The sequence below is a fragment of the Lepidothrix coronata genome, unplaced genomic scaffold (genome assembly GCF_001604755.1).
Source record: "Lepidothrix coronata isolate B3197 unplaced genomic scaffold, Lepidothrix_coronata-1.0 Scaffold27, whole genome shotgun sequence".
NCBI classification, from domain to species: Eukaryota; Metazoa; Chordata; class Aves; order Passeriformes; family Pipridae; genus Lepidothrix; species Lepidothrix coronata.
The window spans coordinates 2,989,832-3,016,560 of NW_016690207.1; the positions used below are offsets into that span (position 1 = coordinate 2,989,832).

A 26,729-nucleotide genomic window follows, 5' to 3' on the forward strand; every position below is an offset into this window, starting at 1 on the left:
TATTCCTGGCAGCTGTGCCTCCCTCGTTTGGATGTGGCACTTCTGTAGGAGGCAGAGAGACGCCTTCCCCAGAGCAACGTTCGAGGGGCTTCAACCATCTCGGGCCTTTGCCTCTGTGATTGCTTTCCTGCAGTTACTGGAAATTTCAAATATAGTTTAAACATGAAGATCTGTTCTTGCTCCCTGTTAATGTTGCATCCATGTGTAATTTCAAAGAGAAAGAACTGTGAGTCCATCTCGTTTTTTATTCTGGTTTCTCTCACGGGGGATATTCTTCCCGCTCCCACGACTTGCCTTTGGTTTGCTCGCAGACTTAGCGGTGGAATTCAGGCCAAATAGGTAATTGGTTTGGATCAGTTCAATAAACTTATGTAAGTTTTTACACAAAAAAAAAAAAAAGGTGTCCTGAGCTTTGCCCTTTTGTGTTCCCCTTGAAGCAAAACGTTCCTGTGGGTCTGACCCACGTGTTTAACTCACACCTTTGGTGCGGTGAGAGCTGCCGGGGTGTATTTGTGCTGCTGATGTGTGTGCTGAGAGCTCAGGCACAGCCACCTCACCTGTGATGGTGCTTTTTGAAAGGAAAAGGAAGATCTAGTCCTCTCCTGGGCTGTATTTCTCCGTGGCTGTGATTCATCTCCACTTCCAGGTGAGGAACAAGGCTTGAGTTCACTGTTTTCTGCTCCATGTCCTCACTGGGGATAAAACAAGTTCCATCCTCGTGGCCCACACCAAATAACCCTGGGGAGAGGCAGGAGGAAAAAGAATGTCCCTCCAGATGGGACAGAGCTCCTGGCAAACCCCTCCCAGGGTGTCTCCCAGCTGTGCTGGGTCCCTTGAAATGGGAATGCCTGTGGTTGCTCTGCTGAGATGAAGCAGCCAGAGAACCTTTTGCCTCATCTTTTCATGCTTGTTTTTTCTTGAGGTCAGGCATGGGAGGAAGTTTTCTGCTGGAAGAATTAAAAAAAAAAAAAAAAGAGAAGTGTTTGGTTGTTCAGCTCCGATGTGTCCAGCACTGCATGATGGGAACATCCCCTGCCAAAAGAAAATAGCCTGGAAGACAAAGTCCTCCCCAAAGAGACAGTGAAACCTAATCAAACTTCATCAGTGTGGTCTTGCCCAGGATGAACAGGACCAGAATATTAAACTGAAAAAGGAGCAGAAGGAAACCTATTTTCACCAATTTTCTCTGTGTTACAAAACAGAAGGAGAAGAGTCAATTGATTTTCCTGTGGCTGGTAATGTTTAAAATGAAGAGCCAGGGTGCATGGAGTGGCAGGCTGGAAGTAATGGGTCCCTGGAATATCAGTGCTGATATCCCCCTGCCCTCCTAAAATAGTTGTTGGTTTAGAAAAGGGTACAAATAAGTTTAAAAAATGAAAGACTCTTGTTAGCAAGGCCACGTTTGGAGGATGAAGAAAAAGCAAACTCCAGGATTTGCTGTGGGGGTGGTGTGTTGCCTGGTGCCCCTGATGTGCTGAAGGAAACTGCTGATGTAAGATGCAGCACTTTGGGGGTGAACTTGCTAAACACACTTCTAGGAGCCCCCAGGCTCCTGGGAAAAAAAAAGTCTGGGCTTCTCTGGTTCTTGTTGGGCTGCTGGCATTCCTGTGCCCTCTCCATTCCTGACAAGGGGCAGGGAGAGGGTGTACAGGGAACACAGGAGGAATAACTAACACCTAGCAGGGAAAACAGGGAAAATAAAAGGCACCCACCCAGAAAGTCAGAAAGGAAAAGCCAAGGTCAGGCTGTTTTCCCACGATGGGTTGGAGCTCTGCCTGTCCTACCTGAGTCTTGCTGCAGGCTGGAAGATCAGCTCTAACGTGGCTCTGCTGGTGGCATCCTTCACCCCTCAGCTGCTATTCCACCTCTCCCTCTCTCATCTGACGTGGATCTGAACTAAATGAAAGTGGTTGAATTCTTTTCCTGGGGTACAGAAAATGAGGAACTTTGGTCAGCTCACCCCAGCTACTCCCACAGCCCAGAGCTAGTTGTGTATCTTCTATCAGCCCAGATGCCAGGGGCAGGGAAAATCCCTGTGGAAATTGCAGGTTGTAGGAGTGAAAACAGTAATAACACTCACACCAGTCCCCCAGTGAGACTCCCCACCAGCAGCCAGCCCTTCCAGAGCAGGTGGAAACAGGAACAGCAAGGAAAGCCTCCCTGGGAGATCTGGAGACAGAACACTGGACTGGGTGAGTTTTTCCTTTTCCACCTGTAAAAGCAGAAGTCAGTTACAGAAAGTAAAGCAAGACCTGGATGGCAGAGTAGCTCCATTGAAAGTTCAGGGCACTTTGAGCCTAGCACTGCTTAATGCTAATCCTGTAACAGTATATAGATGGGCTTTTTTTTTTTTTTTTCCTTTTACACAAAGGAGGAAGGGGCTCAGTTCTTCTGAGGGTTGGGTTTTCTTTCCCCTGAGCAGCACAGCAGCAAGCCCAGCTCCGGCTCGCTGGCATTTCCATCTGAATCCACCTGAAGGGGGTGAGCTTTTGGGGAAGAAAGAGGCTCCTCTCCCTCTCCAGGCCAGAATCTGATCTCCAGATTAGCTTGCTGGTTATCAATAGAGGCAACAGTTGTGATTGCAACTCAACACTGCTCCAGCCCTGGAAGAGCATTGACGGAAAGGGAGTTTTCAATTGGGAGAGCAGGGGACTGAGCCATCCTTTCAGTCCCCAGCAAGGATTGGCACGGGAGGACCGGCATGCATTCTCCATTGACATAGGACTTCGCCCTGCTCCACCAAGATTGGTCTAAAATTTCAGACCTCATCGCTCCTCTAGTCCACAAACAGGTTGGTAATCTTTTTTTTCATACCTAAATAATTGCAGTTTTCAATGGGATATGTTCAATAATGTGTTCTTTATTAAGTCTGTCGTGTTTGCCGAGTGGTGCCAGTCTTCCTCTTGTCCTCAGGCTGCCACAGTCTCCACTAGTCACTCTCTGCCCGCTCCCTGCTAATGAATCCACAGAATTTACAATCCTGCCATCCTCCTTTCATCTTCCCAAGACAGGGAATGTGGCAAAACTTTTCCTTGGTGCAGTGATTTCTAGTCAATGGAGAATGTGGCAGCTGGGAGCAGGCTGGGACCAGCATTGATGTGACTGCAGCAGTGAACAGGGAGGAACTTTCTGTCCGCTGTGTTCCATACTTTTCAAGCTCCCAGAAGTGGGAATCAAGTGGAAGTGATGTGGGACAGATGATGGGATGTCCCCCCTGTGTGCTCTGTGTGCTGTTTATGTAAATGTGTGTCTTTAGAAGGTGTTGGATCTGCTGATCCACAAACCTCATAAAAACAGATGTACAGAGGACACAAAGCAACACTGCCTTTTACAGACAGATATTTAAAGCTGGGAAGGTGGAGGGGCTGATCTGAAAACTTAGGCTGTGCATAATGGCTGTGTGAAGCTGATAATTTACTTTTCCCACTGGGAACACACGAGACCTTCCCGGGAGCTCGACGTGAGCCCTGCCCGTGTGTAATCACGGACTCGACGGGCGAAGAAATCAAAGCAGGTGTTTTAGCAATATTTTCCATTGGATTAATAATGGGTAACAAATTGCATTAGGCACAGAAGGAATTAAAGCTGGCACGGGGTTTTCTCTTTCATTTTCCCAGCCCTGTGTCTGCTCTCTCTCTCTCCCATTGATTCCTGTGCAGCAAGGAGGTGCCCAGCTGTGTAAATGTTTGGGCTCATCCAAACCAGTAAGTGGTGGTTGTGGTAGGAGCCAGCACAGAGGATTAGTCAAAGTGGTGTCTGAAGCCCCTTAACCATGAGAGCACACCACAACTCTTGTGCTTGGAGCAGTGCAGAGCTGCTCCCCTTGGAACTGGGCAGGAGTGTCCATCCCTGCACTGAGCAAATCAGGGAGGAATTGCTTTTGAACCCTCAGGAGAATCAAGAGCCCACAGAGAGCTGGGGCTGTTTACAGCTTCCAAAATCCATGTGAAACCAGCAGCAGCTCTTCCATGTGGTTCTGGGCTTCCTTTGGCAGTGCCTGCAGGTGATTTGCTGTTATCACCAGGGAATTCTCTCTGCACCACTCCATGGAACAGGCATTTCGGGTCTGCCTGGCAGGTGAGGGGCCTCCACCTCTGAAACATCCACCTGGCTTCAGGAAGCAGCAGGGCTTGGGGGATCCTTAAGGATGCGTTTTCCTACCAATGTGATGCATGTCTGGGTTTCTTCCCTTCCTGTAGGATGAACAAACGATCGTTTCTGGGAACCTGGGTGGCCCTTTTGGTGATAACAGCCCGGCAGCGAGGTGAGTGTCTCCTGCTGGAGTGCTGGGAGCCCAAAATTCCCCAGCTCTGCTGTGCCCAGAGACCCCAGAGGGCTGGGAAAACACCCCCAACTCCTTGTCTGGGGGTGTATAAGGACCAGGGTGACCTGAGTGTTTCCCATGGGGAGGAAGAGGCTGGGAATTTTAAGGGATGCTTGTGTATGTCATTTATATGGCTGTGTGTGCACGTGGGAGCTTTCCAGAGGTTGTGTTGGTCTGGCCAGTCACTGTAAAATCAGTTTGAAAACATTTCAGTGTTAGGACTGCTGAGTAGGAACAGCAGCATGGCCCCAGCAGTGCTAAAGGAGCTGGAATTAAGGAGTGTCTGCCGAGTTCCCTGTTTTAAAAATCAGTAAAATCCGTGTCTCATAGCTATGCCTTGGCTGTAATAACTTTTCAGGTGTGTGACAGCTGTGAAATGACTTATTTTACTGCCTGTCAGCCCGAAGTTTTGCTGTGGCCCTTTGGATATATCTGTGAAACCATCACATGCCACTTCCCTTTATGTCTAGTGGGGCACTCAGGCCACTCAGAGGTGTCAGGAAATCAGGATGCCAGTGGGTTAGGCCAGGCTTGCCCTTGTCTCCTTTTCCCCTGGGAAAATTGGACCAGTTGAGCCTGTGAAGGACTCAATTTATTCTCCTTATTCCAAGGCAATTTCCAGCATGAATCATCCTCAGGATGGCAGGGAAGGAGCATCCCCTGGGCTGGGCATCAGGAGAGCCCCCCCTGTGCCTGTAACAGTGGGGAACAGAGCAAACTGGCCCCATCTGAGGCCCCTGAAAGCACAGGGTCGGGCCCAGGAAGTAAAAGCACATCCTGAATCCAGGTGAACAGAGCTGGGATTGTTCAGATCCTGTGGCCTTGTATCAGCCAAGATTGAATGTTGTCAGGACAGGGCATGGCTTTTCTACACTAAAGAGGGGAGAGGGGAGGGGAAAACCCAGAAAAATCCCTGTTTCCTCTGTGAGGAGCACAATGGAAACAGGACATGAGATGACAGCAGAGGTCTGGCAGGGGCTGGGACGGGAAGGGACGTGTCCCCAGGGGCCAGAAGTGCCTGACTGTGCCTCAAGCCAATGGATTTTAGGCTGGTAGAAAGCAGCAGGCTTGTAATGAGATGTGTCAAAACCATCTTCTGAAGTATTTTTAGGAGAGACAGTTATGTCCACTGGCAGTGCCTTTTAGCAGGAGGTGTTTTGCTGGGAAATCTCAAAGCAGCCGTGACACCTCAGGCTGTGACCCGGCCCCAGGAGCCCTGGGGTCCAGCAGGGAGAGCTGTGCAGGCAGGAGGGAGGTGGACACTGCCAGGAATGTGTCCCTGGGGGTTGGGGTTGGTGCTGTTTGCTCCCCTGAACACCTCACCACCTAAAACAGCAAGTCCTGCCCATCCTGGAGCGGGGAGGATGGACCTGTTGTCCCAGTGAGAAGCAGAGAGATGAGTGGTATGACTTGGTGGCACTCACATGGAAGGCAAAAAGCAAAGCTACAACTGTCCTGCATCTTGGGGTCACTTTGCTGTTGCCCCAACCAACCTTTGGATGATGCTTTCTCTCCTGACCCTGTCCCAGTCCCAGAGCTGGAGCCTCTGCTGCGGCTTTGCTGTGGCCTCTCTGAAGTCAGAACAGGTCCTGACATGGCCTGAAGGACTCTCTTCTCTCTCTCCTTCCAGCTCACACCATGGGCAGTCTGTATCCATTCTGGCAGAACGACACAAGAACACCCAAAGTTGATGATGGAAGCTCTCCCGAGATCAGGATCTCCGTCCCTTTCATCTATTTTGGAGTCCCCTACAGAAGCATTTATGTGAGTGGACAAACAGACCTTCCCTTGGCTCTTTTCCTTGTCATTAGGTTGTATTTTAAATGCTCTCTCCCTGTCATCAGGAACGGGAAGATTTATTAGCAACTACCTGACAAGTTCTTAGATTTTGTGAACTGATAGGTTTTATGATTAAGAAAGTCAAAGGTATATTTAATGGGATAATGTTCATGGGAAAGGAATATAAAAGGCAGTAAATTTTCTTTGTAGGTGATTAAATGGTACAGCAAAGCTAAGGGCTTGACACGAGGGACATTTTTCCTGTTGCATGACAAGAAACAAGAAAATGCAGAGACCTGCTGGGGGGAAAATGGGCAACAGTTTTGTGGGTGCCCGAGACAAGGACAAATTGCTGCTCTCCTTTGTTGTCCTGTAGAGCCCTGTTCTGCAGACCTTTCAGGGATTTTTGGGGCTTTTTCAGGGATGCTTTTGGGGCTTCCTCCATCAGCCTTTGGCCACCCCTGGTGGGATGAAGCAGAATCTCTGGCTGGGTGGTCAGGCTGCCTCACCCACCGTCACCGTCACCACCTCTCACCCCACATTTTCTGAGAAACCCGCGGGTTTCTGCTGCCTGCAAAGGCTTGCTCAGGCAGGGTGGGTCTCTTGCTGCAGGTGAACAACAACGGGGTGATCTCCTTCAACACGCTGGTCAGCCAGTTCACCCCCGAGGCCTTCCCGCTGGCCGACGGCCGCGCCTTCGTGGCGCCGTTCTGGGCCGACGTGCACAACGGCATCCGGGGGGACGTCTACTACAGGGAGAGCACGGACCCCAGGCTGCTCAGGAGAGCCTCCAAGGACATCCACAAGCACTTCAAGGACATGGCCTCCTTCTCGGCCACCTGGGTCTTCATCGTCACCTGGGAGGAGGTCACGTTCTACGGGGGGAGCAGCACGACGCCGGTAAGAGCGTGGTTCTGGATGGTTGAATGTATGCCTGTGGTTGTATATCTGTGTGTCTATGTATCAGTTATATAATTGTCTTCTGTGTGTAAAATTGACTGTTTCATTGTGCTCCTCAGTTCCCCTTGGGCAGAGAAGCACCATGGTCCTTTTCACCTTTCTGTCTCGTGGGAGCCCATACGAGCCTCCCTCCCTGCTCTCAGATCTCCAGGGAAAGCATCCCCTCTTTGGTATTTGCAGGCAGTGTAGCTAAACAGGGCCCTGACACCACTTAGGAGTGTTTGGCTTGATCACAGTGTGCTTATTTTTTGTTAGATACAAATGCAAATATTTGTGATGACAACTGCAGGGGAGAACGGTCAGACTGACCGGAGTCACACTCATGACTCAACCATATTATGTTTCCAAAAATGTGAGTTGTATCTCAGAGGATGGAGATGACAGTGTGGTGGTTTTCTAGGGCATGAACAGCTTTTAAATATCTGGTTAATATGTGAGCTGTGGCTGCAGCTGCTGTTGGGAGATCCGTACTGGACTCCTGGTAGCTGAAGGCTTGGGGTACAGATACAATCCTAGGATGGTTTGAGTTGGAAAGGACCTCAAAGCTCATCCTGTCCCACCCCCTGCCATGGGCAGGGACACCTTCCACTAGACCAGATTGCTCCAAGCCCTGTCCAACCTGACCTTGGACACTTGGGGAGTGAGGGATCCCAGCTATTGTTTGGGGCAAGGCTTGTTTAGGATTAGCAAGTGCCAAAAGCTGGTTTCTTCTGTCTCGAGGAGTTGGCTCTGATAAACAGTCCAGCTCTTTCCCATTTGTTAGAGAAGCTTGAGATTTAATGCATATTTTTTGCCAGTCCTGGCAGCAGTTGCAGAAAAAACCCCACATATATATTTATTTGCAGACAGGAAGCGATATAGAGATTCGTGTATTGCCTGAAGAATTACATTTGCAACACAGTGCAATTTATTTCGTTGTGGAGCAGCCTTCCTGCTCAGCAGCAGCCAGGGCTCGGGGTTGGCACGTGGAACAGCACGATGCAACTTAAGCAGGAGATTCATCGCAATGCAGAAAAGCTGCAGAAAACAATTTGGGGAATGTGGCCTCTGGGACGCTGCAGTTGCTGTCTCGTGATGTCACCTGACATTAGCTCAGTTTCTGAGAGCCTGGTGAGGCAGCAAGGGTGCTCAGGGGCCATCAGAACCAAAGAGGGAGATTTTGGGGGTTGATGGAAGTTCCAGCCATCTTACACCTGGCATCAGGTCACCTCCTGCTGCTCTCCGAGAGGCCCCTGAGCAGAGCAGGGTTTGCTGCCCCACCAGAAAGCTGCTGTTGCACTCTCAGAGTGATCCTGACTTTATGTGTGACGTGTTAGTGATCTCACAGCACGGCAAAAGACTTGGCCAAGGTGAGCAAAGTGTGCAAGAGACACCAGAAGTAGGAGGCAGAATCCCAGGGAAAGGATGCAAGAGTGGAAACGGTGGCTCTCCCGCCCGCCCCGGTGTGAACTGTGCCATTTGCAGCTGCTGGGAGGCTGCTCTGCCCACACCTCTCACTCTCCTGACAGCTCCCAAAGCCTGCTTTGCCTCTATGTTCAAGATTCCTCATGGCAGGAGCCCTTATGTGCCTTGGAAGTGACCTCCCTCGTGGTGTGCAAGCAGTGAGTGCAGCCCTGGGCTCCCCTCTGCAGTCCCGAGGCATCCTCAGAGCCCAGAATCAAACCAGTGGGTTCAGCACCAGGCTCCTTGTATTGCTCTTGATTAATTAAAAGAGAGGCATCCCACACTTAGGGCCCTGCTAAAATCCTGCTTGCTCAGAGGCAGGAGGAGCAGTTGTCATGGCATGGTCCCAGTGCAGAGGAAGGGCAGGGGTGGGAAGGACAGGAAAATGCTAAAGGCTGAGAGAAGTGATTGACTTTATTCCCAGCGATGAGCTCTGCTGCTGGATCTGCGTGGATAGAGGGAATATCTCAAGGAAAGAGGCTTCTTCTGCCTTTCTATACAGCTATAAGTGGAAAATGGGGATTATGCTGCCCTCACCACCTGGCAAAGCGGGCTCTTCCCACCTGGAGCCCTGCTGGAATGTGTCTGGAGCTGGGGGGGCTGGAAATGCAGAGTCATTTCAAGGGAAAGGAAGAACATGAGCAGCAGATTTAGCAGGGAGCAAGGGGATTTGGCAGCCAGCAAAGGGCATGATATACGTGGCTGGCTTGGATGTAATCCACCTTTAGCAGTATTGTGGGATATGGATGTGGAAGGGAACTGGGAAAGATAATGCAGCGAGGGATAAAGCTGAGATAGGGTAAGAGGAGATAACCGATCTTAGCAACCTGAATCCTGCCCATTGCCTCTTCCCTGTGAGCTCATTCTCATGCTGCCATCTATTGGTGTTCACTTGGATCAGAGACGGACTTGTCGTCCTCCCAGGTGGAGGAAAGGGCAGGGATAGGAGCTGGTGGAGTTGTGGCAGCAAGCACAGGCGTATTTTGGGTCTAATTCAGCTTCTGCAGCTCTTCACTGCAAGCCTCCTGTGTCTTGCCCAGGCTGGAGATGAACGTGGTGAAAGGACAGGCAAACAGCACGAGAAAAGCAGTATCACCTCGTGAGTGTGCTCCTGGTTTTCCACAGGTGAACACTTTCCAAGCTGTCCTGATCTCAGATGGAGTGTCTTCCTTTGCCATATTTAACTACCACGAAATCAGCTGGACCACGGGGACAGCCAGTGGAGGGGACCCCCTGACTGGTCTCGGCGGGGTGATGGCCCAGGTGAGGCTCTTGCTGCCATATCCCTGTCTCTGTTGAACTCTTGGATGATTGCCTGTAGCTTTCCCAACATGTCCATGCTTCCTCATGCCACTCAGTCCCCCACTGTCCCCAGCACTCCTTGCATCCCGCTGCTGGGCACCCAAAATCTGGTGATGGCAGCAGTTCCATCTTCCTGGGGAGGGAGGTTCCTGCATAAGGGGAGTTTCCCTGCATTGCTTCCTCACTTCATCTTGGCCACTCAATACATACCCCCTTAGATCTGTATTTACAAACATATGTATATACACATACCTAAATCTGTAAATATACATCCATTCTGCTTGTAGTACCCATTTAGCTTTTCAAAACTAACTGAAAACTGCCATCCCTGAGAGGAGCTGTTGAAACTAAAGAGGAGGGGGCAGAGAAGTGAGGAAATGCAGCATCGCTTTCCCGTGGCCAAGATGGGTGATGGAATTTGCTCTCTCTCTGCCTTAGGCTGGTTTCAATGGAGGAAATCTCACCAACTTCTTCAGCCTCCCCGGCTCCAGAACTCCAGACATTGTGAATATTGAAGAGACAACCAACGTGAACGTCCCTGGACGCTGGGCTTTCAAAGTAGATGGCAGAGAAATAGACCCTGCCAATGGCTGCAGCCTGAGAGGTAAGGGAGGAATGGCACTGCTTGTTTGCAGATTTTGGGGTGCAGTGTAGCCAAAGGTGATGCTGTTGGGGTGCTGGTGGAGAGGTGCTGACTGCTCTGGGCTGCTGTGTTTTTGCCAAGGCATCCCCACAAGTTGCAGCTGTGGGGACAGAAACACGAGAGTAGGTGCCAGTCACTGGTTGCTGCACCCAAATTCCAGGTGGCAACAGGGAAGACCTGGGGACAGCAATTTCCTCTGGCCCCCACATTAGGGAAGCTGGCCTTGTGGTCCCATTTCCCTTGTTTCTGCAGGAGGAAGAGCAGGTTTTCCCTGTGCAGAGCCTGTGCCTGTGTCACACAGAGCACGGGGCTATAAACGCATTAATCAATGCACACAGTGACTGCACAGGGACTTTGCTGCACAGAGATTACTGTGTTGCCATTTGACAAATAAAACTGTCAGGAGCCTCCACAGTGCTCCAGGAGTCTTTCCAGCAAGAGAGGATTGTCATTTGGGAGTGGATGCTGGGGACATGAGGTTTCTTTATGTCCCAGTTTAGGACTGTACCAAGAAGGCTCCGAGGCTCTTGCGGCCACAGCAGAGTTTTAGATCCAACTGCTCCAGCCCCTTCCAGCTGCTGACCCCAGGAGGAAAAGGCTGGACTTTGCAAAGGGGCTGGAAGGCATCTCGGGTTTGCAGGTGACGGTGGGGAGTGTGAGTAAATCTCACCACTGGATTTAAATTTCATGCTGAATGTCTGATTGCCCTTTATGAGAGGAGACGCAGCACGAGGTGTCAGAGCCTTATGACACTCCTTTCCCAAATCCCCCACACCAGGATGGCTGGCGTGTGGGTCTTGCTAAGAGGAGACATTTGTTGCAGGGAAGTGGAAAATAGCTTCTTTTTTTTTTTTTTTTTGGTAGGAGGCAGGGAAGAGCACAAAAGTTTAGGAGAGGTAAATTCAGGCAGCGCACGGCGGGAGCCACGCGGCTGAGAAGTGTGAAAGATGGCCAGATGGAGGAGAGAGAAACTCTCCCGGGTACTTGCCACCCTTGTTCTCCTGTCTTCTCTCAGCCTCTCACGTCTCTCACCAGACAAACCTGCCTCCCTTTATAGTGCCACGTCTGCTCAGTCTGCGGGATCACTCAGCGCTCCCGTTGTGGCTGGGGTGTGGTGTGGAAGTTACTTATCAACAGCTCTTTTGGTTTCCTAACTACTACGAGCTCTCTCTGAATGGGAGTAAATTGCTCCAGGGCTGCTGGTGGCAGAGTCACACTTTGACCAGCAAAGTGGTGTGGACAGGGCAATGATGGAGGTGGCAAAATGCCAAAGGACAGCACAAGTGCAGCAACAGTGCTGGGAACAGCCTCCAAAAGGCATCAGCTTTACCAGTGGACTTTCCTTTTGGGAAAAGAGCACAAATGGCTCTTGTGCCCTGCAGTACTGAGGCACAGTGAGAGTTGTGGGTGTCCAAAATGTAGGGAATAGCCTTCAAGTTTTCCAGCCTGTGTGTTGCAGCGCTCGCCCTGGATTTGACAGCGCCCTCAGCTTCCCATGGACTTGAAGAGGATGGACCACACACTGAAAACAAAGCTTGGGATTGCAGCACTTTGCTGAATGGCACTTGCTGGGAGTTTGCACAAAGAAAGCAGCTGAGAAGCCCAGTGGCAAGACACTTTGGTGGTGGTCTTGACCACGGGGCCAGCAGACCCCTCTGAGGTGACGTGGTGCACTTGGCTCCCCTGTCTGGAGAAGTGATGTAGCGTGGGTTTTTCCCCTTTCTGTCTTTCTAGGGCAGTTTCTCCGCCAAGGGGAGATCTTTTGGGACAACGCCAACTGCAGCACCAAGTGCCGCTGCCTGGACTTCAGCAATGAGATCCTCTGCCAGGAGGTGGCTTGCGGCCCCTTTGAGGCGTGTGAGAGCAAGGCCAGGTTCTTCCAGTGCGTGCCGGTGGAGAGCAGCACCTGCGTGGTGTTCGGAGATCCTCATTACCACACCTTCGACGGCTTCCTCTTTCACTTCCAGGGTTCCTGCTCCTACCTCCTCGCCAGGCAGTGCTGGCCAGGCTCCCACCTGCCCTACTTCAACGTGGAGGCCAAGAATGAGAACCGAGGCGGCTCCTCCGTCTCCTGGCTCAGGGATATTTTTGTGGAGGTCTACTCGCACAAGATTGTTCTCCCCAAGGGTGGCTTTGGGAAGGCAAAGGTGAGAGCCCTGCTGGTGGATGGGGAGAACTTGCCAGGCTGGCTTCTCTGAGGTGGCAGTGAGGCTGTGACAACAGCTCGGAGAGCGTGGGATGGCACTTCTGGGGCTCGTGTGTCCTTGGGGAGTGGGCACGGGTGACAGGCGTGGTAGAAAAGCCCTGTGGCTTACAAATGGCTGCCCTTCTGTGCGTGTCCCTAACCCTAAGACACCATAACGTGGCTGTGTCCCAGTATGAGGGCTCTGCTATTTCCTGCGCTGGCTCAGCCTCCTGGTGTTGTCCCCGCAGGTGGATGACCTGGTGGTGTCCCTGCCCATCTCTCTGGAACTGGGTGCAGTCAAAGTCTACCAAAGTGGCCTGTCCACCGCCCTGGAGACTGACTTTGGCCTGCTGGTGACCTTTGATGGAGAACACTATGCCTCTGTCTCCGTGCCGGGCTCGTACATCAATGCCACGTGCGGTCTGTGTGGGAATTACAACAAAGACCCTGAGGACGATATCCTCCGCTCAGATGGGAGGTTGGCCACGTCCGTGCCAGAGCTGGGAGAGAGCTGGCAAGTGCCACATCCCGAGAGGAGATGCTCCACGGGCTGCTTGGAAAACTGCAGCCTCTGCGACGCCGCCACCGAGTCCCTGTATTTCACCCCCGAGTACTGCGGCTTCATCAACAAGACTGGGGGCCCCCTCTGGGAGTGCAGCTCGGTCGTGGACCCCACTGCCTTCATCCACAGCTGTGTCTATGACCTCTGCAGTGCCCCTGTGCCGAGGGATAATGGCACTGGGCTGTGCCAGGCCATCCAGGCATATGCCACGGTGTGCCAGTCCCTGGGCATCTCGGTGGGAGAGTGGCGGACACAGACGGGGTGTGGTGAGTGTTTATGTGCTTGTGCTGGGAGCCTTCCCCTCTGGAGGAGAGGAGTGATTTCAGGGGTTTACCTCTGTGCCCAGATGAGGGGAAAGAATTCCAAGGGAGGGAGTTGTTGGAGGGAGTCAGAGGAAAATGGATCAGTCCCTTTCCACGGCATCAGACTCTTACTCCAGCAAAAGGGTGGTAGAAGTCAGGTGTGAGGTGGGAGCTCCACGTTTCTCTGCAGACAGTCAGCTGCCATGGTGAGAGATGGAGGTTGGACTGGGACAGGGACAGGCTGAGGGCACACTTCTCAGCCCATCCTCCTCAAATAGCTGCAGGCAGTTTGGTGGCTCTGGAGTGGTTTTGGAGAAGCCCCTCTTATGTGACAGGAATGGCTAGGGAAACACAGAAAGGGAATGGAGGGGCCAATCCTACCATCAAAATGGAGCTCACGGGTCTCTGTGTGTTGTCTCTGCTGTGGGTCAACAGGAACAGGGTAATTGGCCCTGAACTGTGCCATAATTATGGTTCCCCCTGTTTGTGTCCCCTCTGCCCCACAGCGACGGCCGTGCAGTGCCCGGAGCTCAGCCACTACTCAGTGTGTGCCAGCAGCTGCCCTGCCACGTGCTCAGACCTCACAGCCCCGCTGGCCTGTGCCTCCCCCTGCACCGAGGGCTGCGAGTGCGACGAGGGCCACGTGCTGAGCCGGGACCGCTGCGTGCCCGCCCCACAATGCGGCTGCGACGTGGACGGGCGGTACTACCCCGTCGGGGAGTCCTTCTGGGCGTCCACGGACTGCACGGTGCAGTGCCAGTGCGAGGATGGAGGGGAGGCCAAGTGCTTCAACACCACCTGCCCCGAGGGAGAGATCTGCACCATCGAGGGCGGCCACCGCGGGTGCTTCCCCCAGCGGGAGACCGTGTGCTTGGTGGGGCAGAGCCAGGTGCTGCAGACATTCGATGGCATCACCTTCCCCTACCCACTGGAACAGTCCTACACGCTGCTCAAAACCTGCCCGGAGAGGCCAGACTTCATCGAGGTGGACATCAGCCAGAAGAAGGTGGGATCTGCTCCCAACGGGCCGCGCGTGGTGCGGGTCCAGGCAGCCGGTCAGGAGGTGAAGATTGGAGGCACCCGCCTGTCAGACATTAAGGTAAAGGTGCTGCCCAGGGCCGGGGTGGGACGTGGTGGTTTGTGGTGTGATCCCTGTCCCCTTGGAGAAGGGCTCGTGGGTCTGTGGCTGTGGACCAGACACCACAGTGGCACTTGGAGGAAGCCCAGGTGAACCATCACCATGTGAGGGCTCTGAGGTTGTTGCCACAGCACCACTATTCCTGTTTGCTGAGTCAGTTGTCTCCTGCAACTTGTTTGTTTTCCCTGGAAAAACACACTCTGTCTGGGGGCAAAAAGCAAGGAAACAACCGTATGCCCTCACTCAGAGGACGCTCTGGGTCTTGGAGGGTGGGTCAGGGTCAGGAGGTGTTTAGTGTACTCAGCACGGCAGGAAAAATCACATCATCCTCCCTGAAGTGCCTCAATTTGCTTGTTCCTTGTAGGTGAACGGTTATGACGTGGAGCTGCCCTATTTCCACCCCTCTGGACGCCTGGAAATCTACCGTGGTGACAATGGCACCGTGCTGGAGTCAGAGGGGCTCCTGGCCATCAGCTACTACGGCTCAGGGCTCCTGGAGATCCACCTCTCCACCTCCTACTTCAACTGCACCGGGGGCCTCTGCGGCCTCTTCAACGGCAACGCCAGCGATGAGTTCAACCTGCCCACGGGCAAATTCACGGACAACCTGGAGCTCTTCCTGGAGAGCTGGACCACCTTCGACGAGATCTGCAACGGGGAGTGCGGGGACCTCCTCATGGCCTGCAACAACGACTCGGAGCTGCTCAAGTCCTACCGGAGCCGCTCCAACTGCGGCATCATCAACGACCCCACCAACAGCTCCTTCCTGGAGTGCCACAGCGTGGTCAACGTCTCAGCCTACTACAGGACGTGCCTCTTCCGCCTCTGCCAGAGCGGGGGCAATGTGTCAGAGCTGTGTGACTCGGTGGCGCGCTACGCCAGTGCCTGCAAGAACGCCGACGTGGACATCGGCCAGTGGAGGAGCCACAGCTTCTGCCGTGAGTCCACCAAAGCCTTTGAGTACCCAGCGTGGGGAGAAAGGGATTTTTGAACCCACCGTACTCAGGCAGAGTCTTTTTGTTGGGAATTTGTGGGTGTGCAGAGGTGGAGCAGGTTTCTTAAGGGGTGCTGAAATGACAGCAGTAGTTTCTGAGCGTGCTGGAGCCAGCAGAGGCACATTTCACAGCAAAGTGATTTCAGGGTGGCATTTCAGGAGGCAGCAGAAGTTTTATGATGCGGTGCAGGAGCGTTCTGGAGCCGCAGATGGTGTCTGGAGGTGCTGTGTGCCACCACCAGAGGATAATTTGCATAACACTGGTTTTTAGCTGGCTCTTTAAACTTGCTGTTGGTAGGAGAACATTCATAATTCAGAAGAAGCAAATGTGAAAAATCCCTGGTATGGAAGTACATGGTGGGAAGGCAGTTCCTGTCTCTGCCTCAGAGGTTTCAGAGAGGTGCCTGTTTGGGAGCTCTGTCCTTTTAGGTTGAGTATTAGAAAAAGGTTCTTCCCCCAGGGGGTGCTTGGGCACTGAACAGGCTCCCCAGGGCAGTGGACACAGCACCAAGGCTGCCAGAGCTCAAGAAGCATTTGGATGATCCTCTCAGGCACAGGGCATGTGACTCTGGGGGATGATCCTGTGCAGAGTCAGGAGTTGGACTCGATGATTCTTGTGGGTCCCTTCCAGCTCAGGATATTCTGTGAAAATAGCAGGACGAGGTGTCTTTTGGTACGTGGCAGGACAGGACTCTGATGTGAGGGCAGTGATGGCTGAGAGGAGAAGGGGTTGCAAAAGAAATTGGGAGAGACAATGGCCAGCAAGGTGCTGAGATTGTTTCCCCTCTGACTTCTTTCCCCCCGAATCAGTCACCACTCACCCCATTCCCACTTTTTGCCTGTCCCTCACCCCGTGGGGCTCACGCTCTCTGTTTGCCGGCCCTGCAGCTCTGGCCTGCCCGGAGAACAGCCACTTTGAGGAGTGCATGAGCTGCGTGGAGACCTGTGAGAGCCTGGCCTCGGGCCCCGTGTGCACAGACACCTGCACCGAGGGCTGCCAGTGCGACGAGGGCTTCGCCCTGCGCGGCGCCCGCTGCATCCCGCGCGGGGAGTGCGGCTGCAGCTTCGAGGGGCGGCAGCTGGCCACCAACCAGACCTTCTGGATGGACATCTCCTGCCACTTCCTCTGCTACTGCAACGGCTCCGACAACAGCGTGTACTGCGAGAATGTCTCCTGCAAGGACGACGAGTACTGCCTGGAGGAGAACGGCCTCTACTACTGCCACGCCCGCACCGACGCCTCCTGCATCATCTCCGGCTACGGCCACTACCTGACTTTTGACGGCTACTCCTTCGACTTCCAGAGCAGCTGTGAGTTGATCCTGTGCACCACGATCTCCAGGCCCAGGGTGGAGCGCTCGGACACGTTCCCAGCGTTCACTGTCACGGCCAAGAATGAGGACCGGGACACCTCTCTGGCCCTGTGGGTGAAACAAGTGGAAGTGGAGGTCTTTAACTACAACATCGTCATCCACCGTGCCTACAAATACACCGTGCTGGTGAGTGCAGGACAGCAGGGATGTGGTTATGTCTGCCTGTGTGGCTCCCAAACCAGAGAGTGAGTTCTTAGGCACTGGGCTTTATGGTCTGCAGGGTTTTACAGGGTTTGGGAAGTGTGGATGCTTGGGTGCTGCCAGGCAGCTTTTGGAGCTGCCAGGCAGCGTTTGTGTTTTGGCTGCCTTGTTTTGGGTGCAGAGGCGAGGCCGACAGGGACCTTGCTCTGGGAATGCCAAGCCACCCCCATTTCTATCCTTCTGTGGCAGCTGTGATTTCATTCCCACTCACAGTGCATCTTGTTTCCTTCCCTGCAGATCAATGATGAGCGTCTCTACCTGCCCCTGAAGCTGGGCCAGGGCAAAGTGAACATCTTTGCCTTCGGCTTCCACATCGTGGTCGAGACCGACTTCGGGCTGAAGGTGGTGTACGACTGGAAGACCTTCCTCTCCGTCACCATCCCACGGGGCTTCCAGAACCTCACCTACGGCCTCTGTGGCCGCTACAACGGCAACCCCGAGGACGACCTGGTGGCCTCGGGTGGCACAATGGCCACCAGCATCGCCGACTTTGTCCAGAGCTGGGCCAAGAGGGACACGTTCTGCCGCGTGGGCTGCGGCGACCGCTGCCCGGCCTGCGGGAAGGTGGAAGGCTTCTGGAAGCCCCAGCAGCTCTGCAGCCTCATCCCGAGCCAGAGCGGGGTCTTTGCCAAGTGCCACAGCAAGATCAACCCCGGCTTCTTCTACAAGAACTGCCTGTTTGACACCTGTGTGGATGGGGGAGCCATGCAGACAGCCTGCAGCTGGCTGCAGAACTACGCCAGCACGTGCCAAACACAGGGGATTGCCATTACTGGCTGGAGGAACTTCACCTCGTGCTGTAAGTGCCACCCTGCCTCCAGGTCCTTCTTTTTCTGGGGTGCCAGGGATGGGGAGGCCAACAGCCAGGCAGCCGGTCCCTCCTGTGCTGGGTGTGGGGTCAAGCCTGGACCACTCTATTCTTTACAAACTGCACGTGGTACAGCAGGAGCAGGGGTGGAAAAGGGGAAGCCTCAAGCTCAGGATGTATCAGCCATCCCCCCCTTGTTAAGCAGGAATTACATTAGTTGGCTTTGAAGGCAGGAGTATGTGTTTGCTCTAGTGAAGCTGCAGCCCCTTGTCAATAAGGTTGTGATGCTCTGTTCAATTAGGCTCCTGAGGATGGGGACTGCACGCCTCCCTGGCAGCCAATCTATCTGGCAAATCAGATGGGAAGTAATTGTCTTTGCTAACAAGACTGAAAATTAAATTTGTGTCGTTTTCCCTTCTGACAAGCAAGCTCATGGCCCAGAGGCACTGCTCACACAGGGTGGTGAGGCTGCTGACTGGCACCCTGCACGGCAGGTCCGAGGTGTTCCCTTTGGGGAGCCAGGTTGGTTTGGTCCAGGGAGCTAATCTGAGTGTTTTGTCCTCTCTCAGCTGTCAGCTGTCCCCCCAACAGCCACTACGAGAGCTGTGTGTCCCTGTGCCAGCCCCGCTGTGCCGCCATCCGGCTCAAGAGCGACTGCAGCCACTACTGTGTGGAGGGGTGTCAGTGTGACCCCGGGTACGTCCTCAATGGCAAGAGCTGCATCCTGCCCCACAACTGTGGCTGCTACTCCGATGGCAAGTACTATGAGGTGAGCAGCTCCAATCCTTCTCTCAGGGCTTGCTTTTGTCCTCTGGCTGATATTTCTGGACCTGAGAGGGGATGGCAGTCAAGCTGGGCTGGTACCAGGGATAGAGAGGAGAGGGATGTCCTTCCATGGTGTGCTGCATAGCAACAACCACCATACAGGTGATGATTTCTATCTGCAAAAATCATCAAGTGAGGGTGACCCGGGTGTAAAGCAGGGGAGAGAACTGGTAGAGGGAAGGGTGATGACTGAGAAGACTGTCTTTGGTGAGTGCCAAACTCCAGTACTATATAACCATTTGTTCTAGGTATTCCCCTTTTTGTTTCACATTAAATTTTTTTATTTGTAGCTACTAGGTGTCACTCAGGAGTTTGATGCAGCAGAGAGCTGTGCTTGGTAGCACTGCTCATATTACAGCAGGTTGTATTTTGTGTCAGTGAATCTGTTCTGTGTAAGATGTCTTTGCCAAGCCCCACACCCATAAGGAGCCAGTATTAAATATCAAAACCTTAAATTATTAAATTAAATACTTGAATTAAATATTAAAATCAAACCTTTTGATTGCCTAAGTGAAAAACACGTCGCAGGGCTCAGCAGATAGACAATAGGTGACACACTGGGCTATCATGTCAAGAACTCTGGTGGGGGTACTGGGGTACTAACAGGTGGGTTGGTGGCCAGCAGAGTGCAAGAAAGAGATCAGGGAAGTGTTTAACACTGTGTGTGTACAAGAGGTGAGGAAGGTTGTGATGGCAGTGCAAACAGTTGCCTCATGTCTGTGGGTAGCAGAGGTAGGTGCAAGCTGTTCTTGCACCTTTTTCTCTGTCCTCATTGCCCACTCTTGCTTGTTGTGCAGCAGAGGGGTGTAAACCTTGTCCCACAGAGGGCAGGGCAGGGATCCCTGGAGTGAGGAGTCCCTGGAGGTATTTAAGAAGAGACTGGATGTGGCATCAGTGCCATGGTCTAGTTGACAAGGTGGTATTGGGTCACTGGTTGGACTCGTTGATCTCAGAGGTCTTTTCCACCCTGGTTGATTCTGTGATCCTGTGCTTCTCTTTCAGCCCAAGCAGCTCTTCTGGAACGGGGACTGCACCCGCCGGTGCCGCTGCTTCCGGCGCAACCTGATCCAGTGCGACCCTCGGCACTGCAAGTCGGACGAGGAGTGTGCCCTGCGCAACGGCGTCCGCGGCTGCTTCAGCACCCGCAGCTCCTTCTGCCTGGCGGCGGGAGGGGGCGTGTTCCGCACCTTCGACGGCGCCTTCCTCCGCTTCCCCGCCAACTGCGCCTTCGTCCTCTCCACCATCTGCCAGAAGCTGCCCGACTTCTCCTTCCAGCTCATCATCAACTTCGACAAGTGGTCCTCGCCCAACCTCACCATCATCTCCCCCGTGTACTTCTACATCAACGAGGAGCAGATCCTCATCAGTGACAGGAACACTGTCAAGGTAAGGTCTCATCAGGGGTGTCCACTCCCTCCATGGGCTGGGGAGCAGGGTGCTGGGTCCCAAATGGAGTGGGATATCAACTTCCAAATGGACTGGTATGGCACTCAGGCACTCACAATAGTCTCCACAAGGGCCTTAGACAACTGTTGTTGTTTTCACAGCTGGGATGGTGGGAGGCATTAGTGGAACCATTTTTGATGGCTCACACTCACATCCATAAGCAGAGGATACAGGAGGGAGATCTACTCCGTGTCCTTCCTTTCTCCAGGTGAACGGCAGCCAGGTGAGCATCCCCTTCGTCACGGGGCTTTCCACCAAGATCTTCAGCCAGGAGGGCTTCCTGGTCATCGACTCCAGCCCGGACATCCAGATCCGCTACAACGGCTTCAACGTCATCAAGATCACCATCGGGGAGCGGCTGCAGAACAAGGTGTGCGGCCTCTGCGGCAACTTCAACGGCGACCGGACGGACGACTACGCGACGCTGCGGGGGAAGCCGGCGGTCAGCAGCGTGGTGCTGGCCCAGAGCTGGAAAACCAACGGCATGCAGAAGAGGTGAGTGGTCAGGCAGCCCTTCCCACGGAGCGGGAGCGGGAGCAGGGCTGGCCGCACGAGCCCCCGCCTTGTGTCCGGTGCCCACAGCTGCAACGAGCTGCAGTACTCGCAATACGCCGCTTCCTGCGACAACGTCCAGATCCAGGAGCTGCAGAGCGACAGCTACTGCCTGAAGCTGACGGACATGAAGGGCTTCTTCCAGCCCTGCTACGGCCTCCTGGACCCGCTGCCCTTTTATGAGTCCTGCTTTCTGGACGGCTGCTACAACCACAAGAAGGTCCAGCTGTGCGGCTCGCTGGCCGCCTACGGGGAGGCCTGCCGCACCTTCGGCATCCTGGGCACCGAGTGGATCGAGAAGGAGAATTGCTGTAAGACAGCCGGGGGCCGTCTGGGTTGAGGGGAGGGGGGTTGGAGAGAGGTGCCTGCCCTGTGCTCCGAGGGTGAAGGTCGTGTCTGTGCTCTGCCTTGTGCTGTTTAGCAGGAGTGGTGGAAGATCCCTGCGTGGGCGCCGACTGCCCCAACCGCACGTGCGAGCTGGACAACGGCGGGGAGCTGTGCGGCTGCATCGAGCCCCCGCCCTATGGGAACAGTGAGTACCCTGGCCCTGGCTGTGGGGTCGGTGCTGAGTGGTGTGCTGGGCTATTGTACTGCTGGAGCTGTGGGAAGGGAGGTGCTGAGGGCTGGGACTCTGGGGTTTCATGACTTTTCGCAGGTCAGAACAGGAGGAGGAACAGGGAACCCAGGGAAGGGGTTTTTTGGGGTGCTCGTTATGGGCATCTCTGGCTTGGGAGTGCTTTGAGCAGGGATGTAGGACAGACAGGGCGCACCACAGGAGACAATCCCAGCCCATTTCTGGTGTTGGGGAGCAGTGCTGGTGGTGATCTGAACTTGTCTCATCTTCTCCTCCAGCCACCCACGACATCATTGATGCGGAGGTGACCTGCAAAGCCGCCCAAATGGAGGTGTCCATTTCCAAGTGCAAACTGTTCCAGCTGGGCTTTGAGCGTGAGGGTGTGAGGGTCAACGACCGCCACTGCCCCGGCATCGAAGGGGAGGACTTCATCTCCTTCCAGATCAACAACACCAAGGGCAACTGTGGCAACCTGGTGCAGGTGAGCTGGGACATGGGGCATGGAGAACTGGGAGTGGGGGCCAGTCCTCCACAGCAGCCCAGCTTGACACCAGGGTTGGGGCAGGGCTGCACATGGATGCGAGTGATGCTTGGGAGCTGCTTGCATGGGCTGAGGCTCCACTCAGGGATAGAAGGAGAACAGAGATAGGTTTTGTGGAGTAAGGACTCTGCCTTGTGGTTCCTTGCCCCACCATTCCATACCCTTTCTGGCTAGGGGCAGTGGAGTGGCAGCAGGACCCTTAGTGTCACACAGCTTGTTTAGAGGCCAAGTGTCTGTAGGAGCAGGGGAGGAGATGGCTGGTCTCAAGCAATGCCCTGTGTTCCCTCTGCAGTCCAACAGCACACACATAGTGTACAAGAACACGGTGTGGATCGAGAGTGCAAACAACACAGGCAACATCATCACCCGGGACCGGACCATCAACGTGGAGTTCTCCTGTGCCTATGAGCTGGACATCAAGATCTCCCTGGATTCAGTTGTGAGGCCGATGCTCAGGTAGGAGCCAAGGCCAATTGCACAGGTGGAGGGGGAGGCAGCAAGAGCTCCAAAGCAAGGCACCAGTCTGGGGGCTCACAGCATCTCCTCCATCTGAGCCAGTATTTTTTGTGTCATCATTAGTGTGATTAACCTGACGGTGCCGACGCAGGAGGGGAGCTTCACCACCAAGATGGCCCTGTACAAGAACTCGTCCTACAAGCACCCTTACCGGCAGGGCGAGGTGGTGCTCACCACCCGGGACGTGCTCTACGTGGGGGTCTTTGTGGTCGGGGCCGACTCCAACCACTTGATCCTGATGCTGAACAAGTGCTACGCGACCCCCTCGCGGGACAGCAACGACAAGCTGCGCTACTTCATCATCGAGGGAGGGTGAGCGACCAGGGGCCAGCACGACCTGTTGGTTTCCATGGTGTCTGCTGGAGAGGGTGCTCAAAGGGGTGATGGCACCAGTTTTGGATTTTTGGCTGATGATCAAGTTCTGGAAAGGGTGGGGAACAGGGCAGCCAGTGCTGTTAGGGCAGGATTAATTTGCTTAGAGTGGAGGTGGCCACAAGTCCTGTGTGTGACAGAGTCCCAGATGTGGAGAGAAGTGACCTTCCTCGTGTTGATAATGGGCAATGGGATTTCTGTAGGAGATGGGGATATGGATCATGGCACAGGCATTTCAGGAAGTGGGAGTACAATGAAGTTGGAAGTGCCAGAGGGAGGTTACAGAGGCAGGGCATGACATCTCTGTCCAGACAAACACACCACTGTGGGACTCAGGCTGAGGAGTCCTTACAGGGACAGGGGAGAGTGATCCCTTGAGGGAGGATCCTGGTCATGGGAGGGTCGTGGTGAGCATCAGTGCTTTGCACAGGTGCCAAAACATAAAGGACAACACCATTGGCATCGAGGAGAACGGGGTGTCCTTGACGTGTCGCTTCCATGTCACCGTGTTCAAGTTCATTGGGGACTACGACGAGGTTCACCTGCACTGCGCCGTCTCGCTCTGTGACTCGGAGAAATACTCCTGCAAAATAGTAAGTGGGACAAGAGCAGAGGGGGCCAGGTTGCTTGCTTTGAAGGGCTGTGTGGGAGTGCAGCAAGCCCAGCTGATGTGGCGTCAGAGAGGTGACCAGAGATGTAGCCCCAGGGGTGAGACCGGGAGGGTTGTGTGGGGAGAGGCTCTGCCATGGGCAGGTCACCTGGAGACCTGAGCGTGGTTGGAAAGTCCCTTTGGAAGCTGGGCTGGACTGAGGGGCACAGAGAGGGCCCAGGCAGGGGCTGAGGGTGACAGAGGTGGCATTTATCCCCGAATAGAACTGCCCCCAGCACACGAGGATGGCCAACGCGTTCGCCGAGGAGTCCAAGGAGCAGATCCTCTCAGTGGGACCTATCAGGAGGAAGCGTAAGTGTGCGACCCCAGGGAAGGCTGGGTGGGGGTTGCCTGCCATCCCAGTCCTAGGCAGCCAAGGACTGGGGTCTGGGAGCGTTGCTCAGGTGTCCCCCTTTGCTGTGCGTGCCCAGGGTCGGACTGGTGCGAGGACAACGGGGGCTGTGAGCAGATCTGCACGAGCCGGGCGGACGGACCCCTGTGCAGCTGCGTGACAGGGACACTGCAAGGGGACGGCAAGAGCTGCAGGGGCAAGTACCAGGCTTGGGGCAGGCAGAGCAGGGGCTTCCACGCCCGAGCCGAGGGGCTGTAGGGGTGAGCAGCGAGGGGAAGGCGGCTGAAAGGTGCGGTGTGTTGCAGACAGGAAGGATGTGGAGGGCGGGGAGCCAGATGTGTGCTCTTCCTGGCACCTGAGGGCTGCAGGGCCAATGCTGGCAGATTCTGAAGAGCTGGCGAGGGTGATGATAGTGTACAGCGTGGTGCAGGGTAGGATAGATGCCATGGGTAGAGTCTGGGGGCTCGTGGGAGGGGGGCCCAGCAATGAGATCAGGCATTGGGAGGGTGCAGGACTGGCATGATTTGAGGGGCACTCAGCATGTCGGGGAGGGAGGTACACGCTGCACACGTGCCAGGGCCCCAGCTCACACGGATCTCGTTGTGTTGGCAGCCTCCAGCTCTTCAGGGGAGCACCGTGCCCAAGTGACCCCTCTGGTGGTGGCCCAGCTGTGGCTGTGGCTGCGCGTGGCTCTGCGGGACCTGACCTCGTAGGTTCGGCTCTGCCGCCCCGCCAAAAACTGTTCTCGCGTCAGCCTGAGTCTTTGTAGGGTAGGAGACAGCCCCCCCCACAGTGGCCACGCTGCCTCCAACCCTCTGCTGTGAGGAGAGAAGAGGGATGTGACCCGGAGAGAGCTCGGACGTGAAGGTGGCACGTGGCGGGCGCAGCGGCAGCAACGGCAAGACAGAGCTGGATGTCTGCCCGTGGGACTGTGCTTTGGGGGTTTTTTTACAGGTTTCTATCATTGATGTGGACTCAAGGAGGGGTTTTTGCAACTTTTCCCCAGGCTTTCCCTTACAGCTGCACTGTAGGTGGCCCTCACCGCTGTCAGTAGCGTGGGACAGGCCGGAGCGTGTGTCCCTTTGCACGGACAGCTGTGGGTCTCCACAGTCCTTGGGAGCTGCCATCAGGGTTTTGGGAGCTCATGGACTCAGCCAGAGGTAGGTGTTGGGGCACAGGTTGTGGGCCAGAGCAGTGCATTGTCACCACTGGATGTAGTGACACCTTGGGACCGTGTCACCCTCTGGCTCTCCGGTGCTGAGGTGTGTGCTGGAGAGCCCAACTCATCCCCAGGGCTCTGGAAGTCTTGGTTTTGTGCTGCAGTGCTGACAAGTCAGTCTCAATATTTGGAAAGAGGTGCTTTCTGGTGGGCAGGGACAAGAGCCAGGGAAATGGGGGGTGGAATTCCCTGCTGTGTTTTTGTGATGGGCCGCGGCAGAGTTGTTTGAGGGTCGGAGCAGGGTTGGGGTCTGCTTGCACAGGGCAGCAGCATTGGGGTGCCTGGTGGAGCAGCCTTGGGGTGCTGGTGGGTGTGGGGGGGCTGTGTTGGTGTCTTGTCTTGTGTTTGTACTCTGTGAAACGGCTGCGTGGGAATAAAAAGTGTTGTAATCCTTGGTAAGCGCCGTGGTCCCGTGTGGTGGTGGCCAGGACCGGGAGAGGCAGCTGGGCCTGGAAGGGCTCTGGGGATGGAACCAGACCCTGGGAGGGTGGGGAGGGTTTTGGGGTGCCAGGCAGAGGCTGCAAAAGGGGCACAGCAGAGCTGAGGGTCTGGGTTGGGGCAGGTTTGCCATGAGATGGGCTGGGATGCAGGGCTGAAGGTGCAGAGGAGACTGGGGTTTTGGGGCAGGAGGAGGGCAGCTGGTTCCTCTTGCCTCAAGGGTAGAGGTGGCTAGCAGGGTGTTGTGGACTCTCTTTGCCCTCTGCACCTCATGCCCTCTGTGTTTTAGCTCTCAGTTCTCTCCTTCATCCCTCTTTTCTCCCTCTCACTGCCTCTCTGCTGCCTCGTTCCCCCCTCTCTGTGCTCCCTCACTCTTTGTGCCTCTTCACTCTCTGCTTGGTCTCTGCTCCCTGTTTGTGCCTCTCCTCTCTGCCCTGCTCTCTCTCTCTCTGTGTCCCCCTCTCTTGGTGCTCACACTCTGCTCACTCTGTGCTCTCTTATGCCTCTCTGTGCTTCTCTGCCACCCCTCTCTGCTGTCTGCTCCCTCTCAGTGCTCACTCTGCTGCATCTGCTGTCTCTCTGCCTCTTTGTTTGCCCTCTGTGCTGTCTCCACATTTGCCCTCTGCTCTCTCTGCCCTCTGCCTCTTTGCCCTCTCCCCATCCCTTCTGCATCTCCCTTTTTGCTCTCCAGGTCTCCTGGCTCTCTCTTCAGTTTTTTTGCCTCTCTTCCCCCCTTGCCCTCGTCTCTTGTCCTTTATCTTGGCATCAATAAATTAACTCTGTGGCCAAAGGATGATGAGGAGCATGGATGTGCCTGTACCTGAGGTAGCTGACCCTGTTGCCCAAGAGCCTGTGTGTTTGCAGAGGTTGCCCACTCTCTGTCTGGGGTGGGACAACCCACGGAGCTGATGATGGAGAGGATCTCCTGGGCACTGGAGGCAGCTGAGTGGTGCTGGCTGGCCCTTGGTGGGGATGGCTGGTAAGTAGGTAGGTAACCAAGTTGCTTATTTAGTAGCAGAGTGGTGTGGTGGGGGGTACAAGTGGGTTATGATGATGTTAATGATATTTTTGTGGTTTTTTATAGGTTTTTAACAGATGTCCAAGCAGTGGTGATGGGCAGAGCACCCGTTTGTGGGGATTGCACTGACCTGGCCAAGGTCTGACTCAACCCTTTGCGTGACTTAATAGAATCACAGAGCAGGTTCCACCCATCTCATTCCACCCCCTGCCA

General features: G+C 54.5%; 1 protein-coding gene across 4 annotated transcripts; it reads left to right on the top strand.

Annotated features, from left to right (window-relative positions):
* The first annotated feature begins 392 nt into the window (after window positions 1-392).
* Window positions 393-25,530, top strand: TECTA (tectorin alpha). 4 transcript variants are annotated; one of them, XM_017809702.1, is made up of 25 exons: window positions 393-2,192; window positions 2,372-2,791; window positions 4,200-4,264; window positions 5,955-6,088; window positions 6,716-7,003; window positions 9,632-9,769; window positions 10,247-10,412; window positions 12,186-12,598; window positions 12,885-13,464; window positions 14,007-14,599; window positions 15,003-15,576; window positions 16,521-17,131; window positions 17,444-18,005; window positions 18,584-18,783; window positions 19,842-20,225; window positions 20,494-20,780; window positions 20,868-21,148; window positions 21,259-21,369; window positions 21,690-21,892; window positions 22,245-22,408; window positions 22,532-22,780; window positions 23,271-23,433; window positions 23,714-23,801; window positions 23,921-24,037; window positions 24,454-25,530. In XM_017809702.1, the coding sequence occupies exons 3-25, from the start codon at window positions 4,201-4,203 to the stop codon at window positions 24,552-24,554; spliced, it is 6,471 nt and encodes a 2,156-aa protein (XP_017665191.1). In that variant the 5' UTR covers window positions 393-2,192; window positions 2,372-2,791; window position 4,200; the 3' UTR covers window positions 24,555-25,530. The 4 variants fall into 4 exon arrangements, with proteins under 4 accessions (XP_017665191.1, XP_017665192.1, XP_017665190.1 ...); XM_017809703.1 differs by having other exon boundaries at window positions 393-646; window positions 928-2,791; XM_017809701.1 differs by having other exon boundaries at window positions 393-2,791.
* Window positions 25,531-26,729: the final 1,199 nt, after the last annotated feature.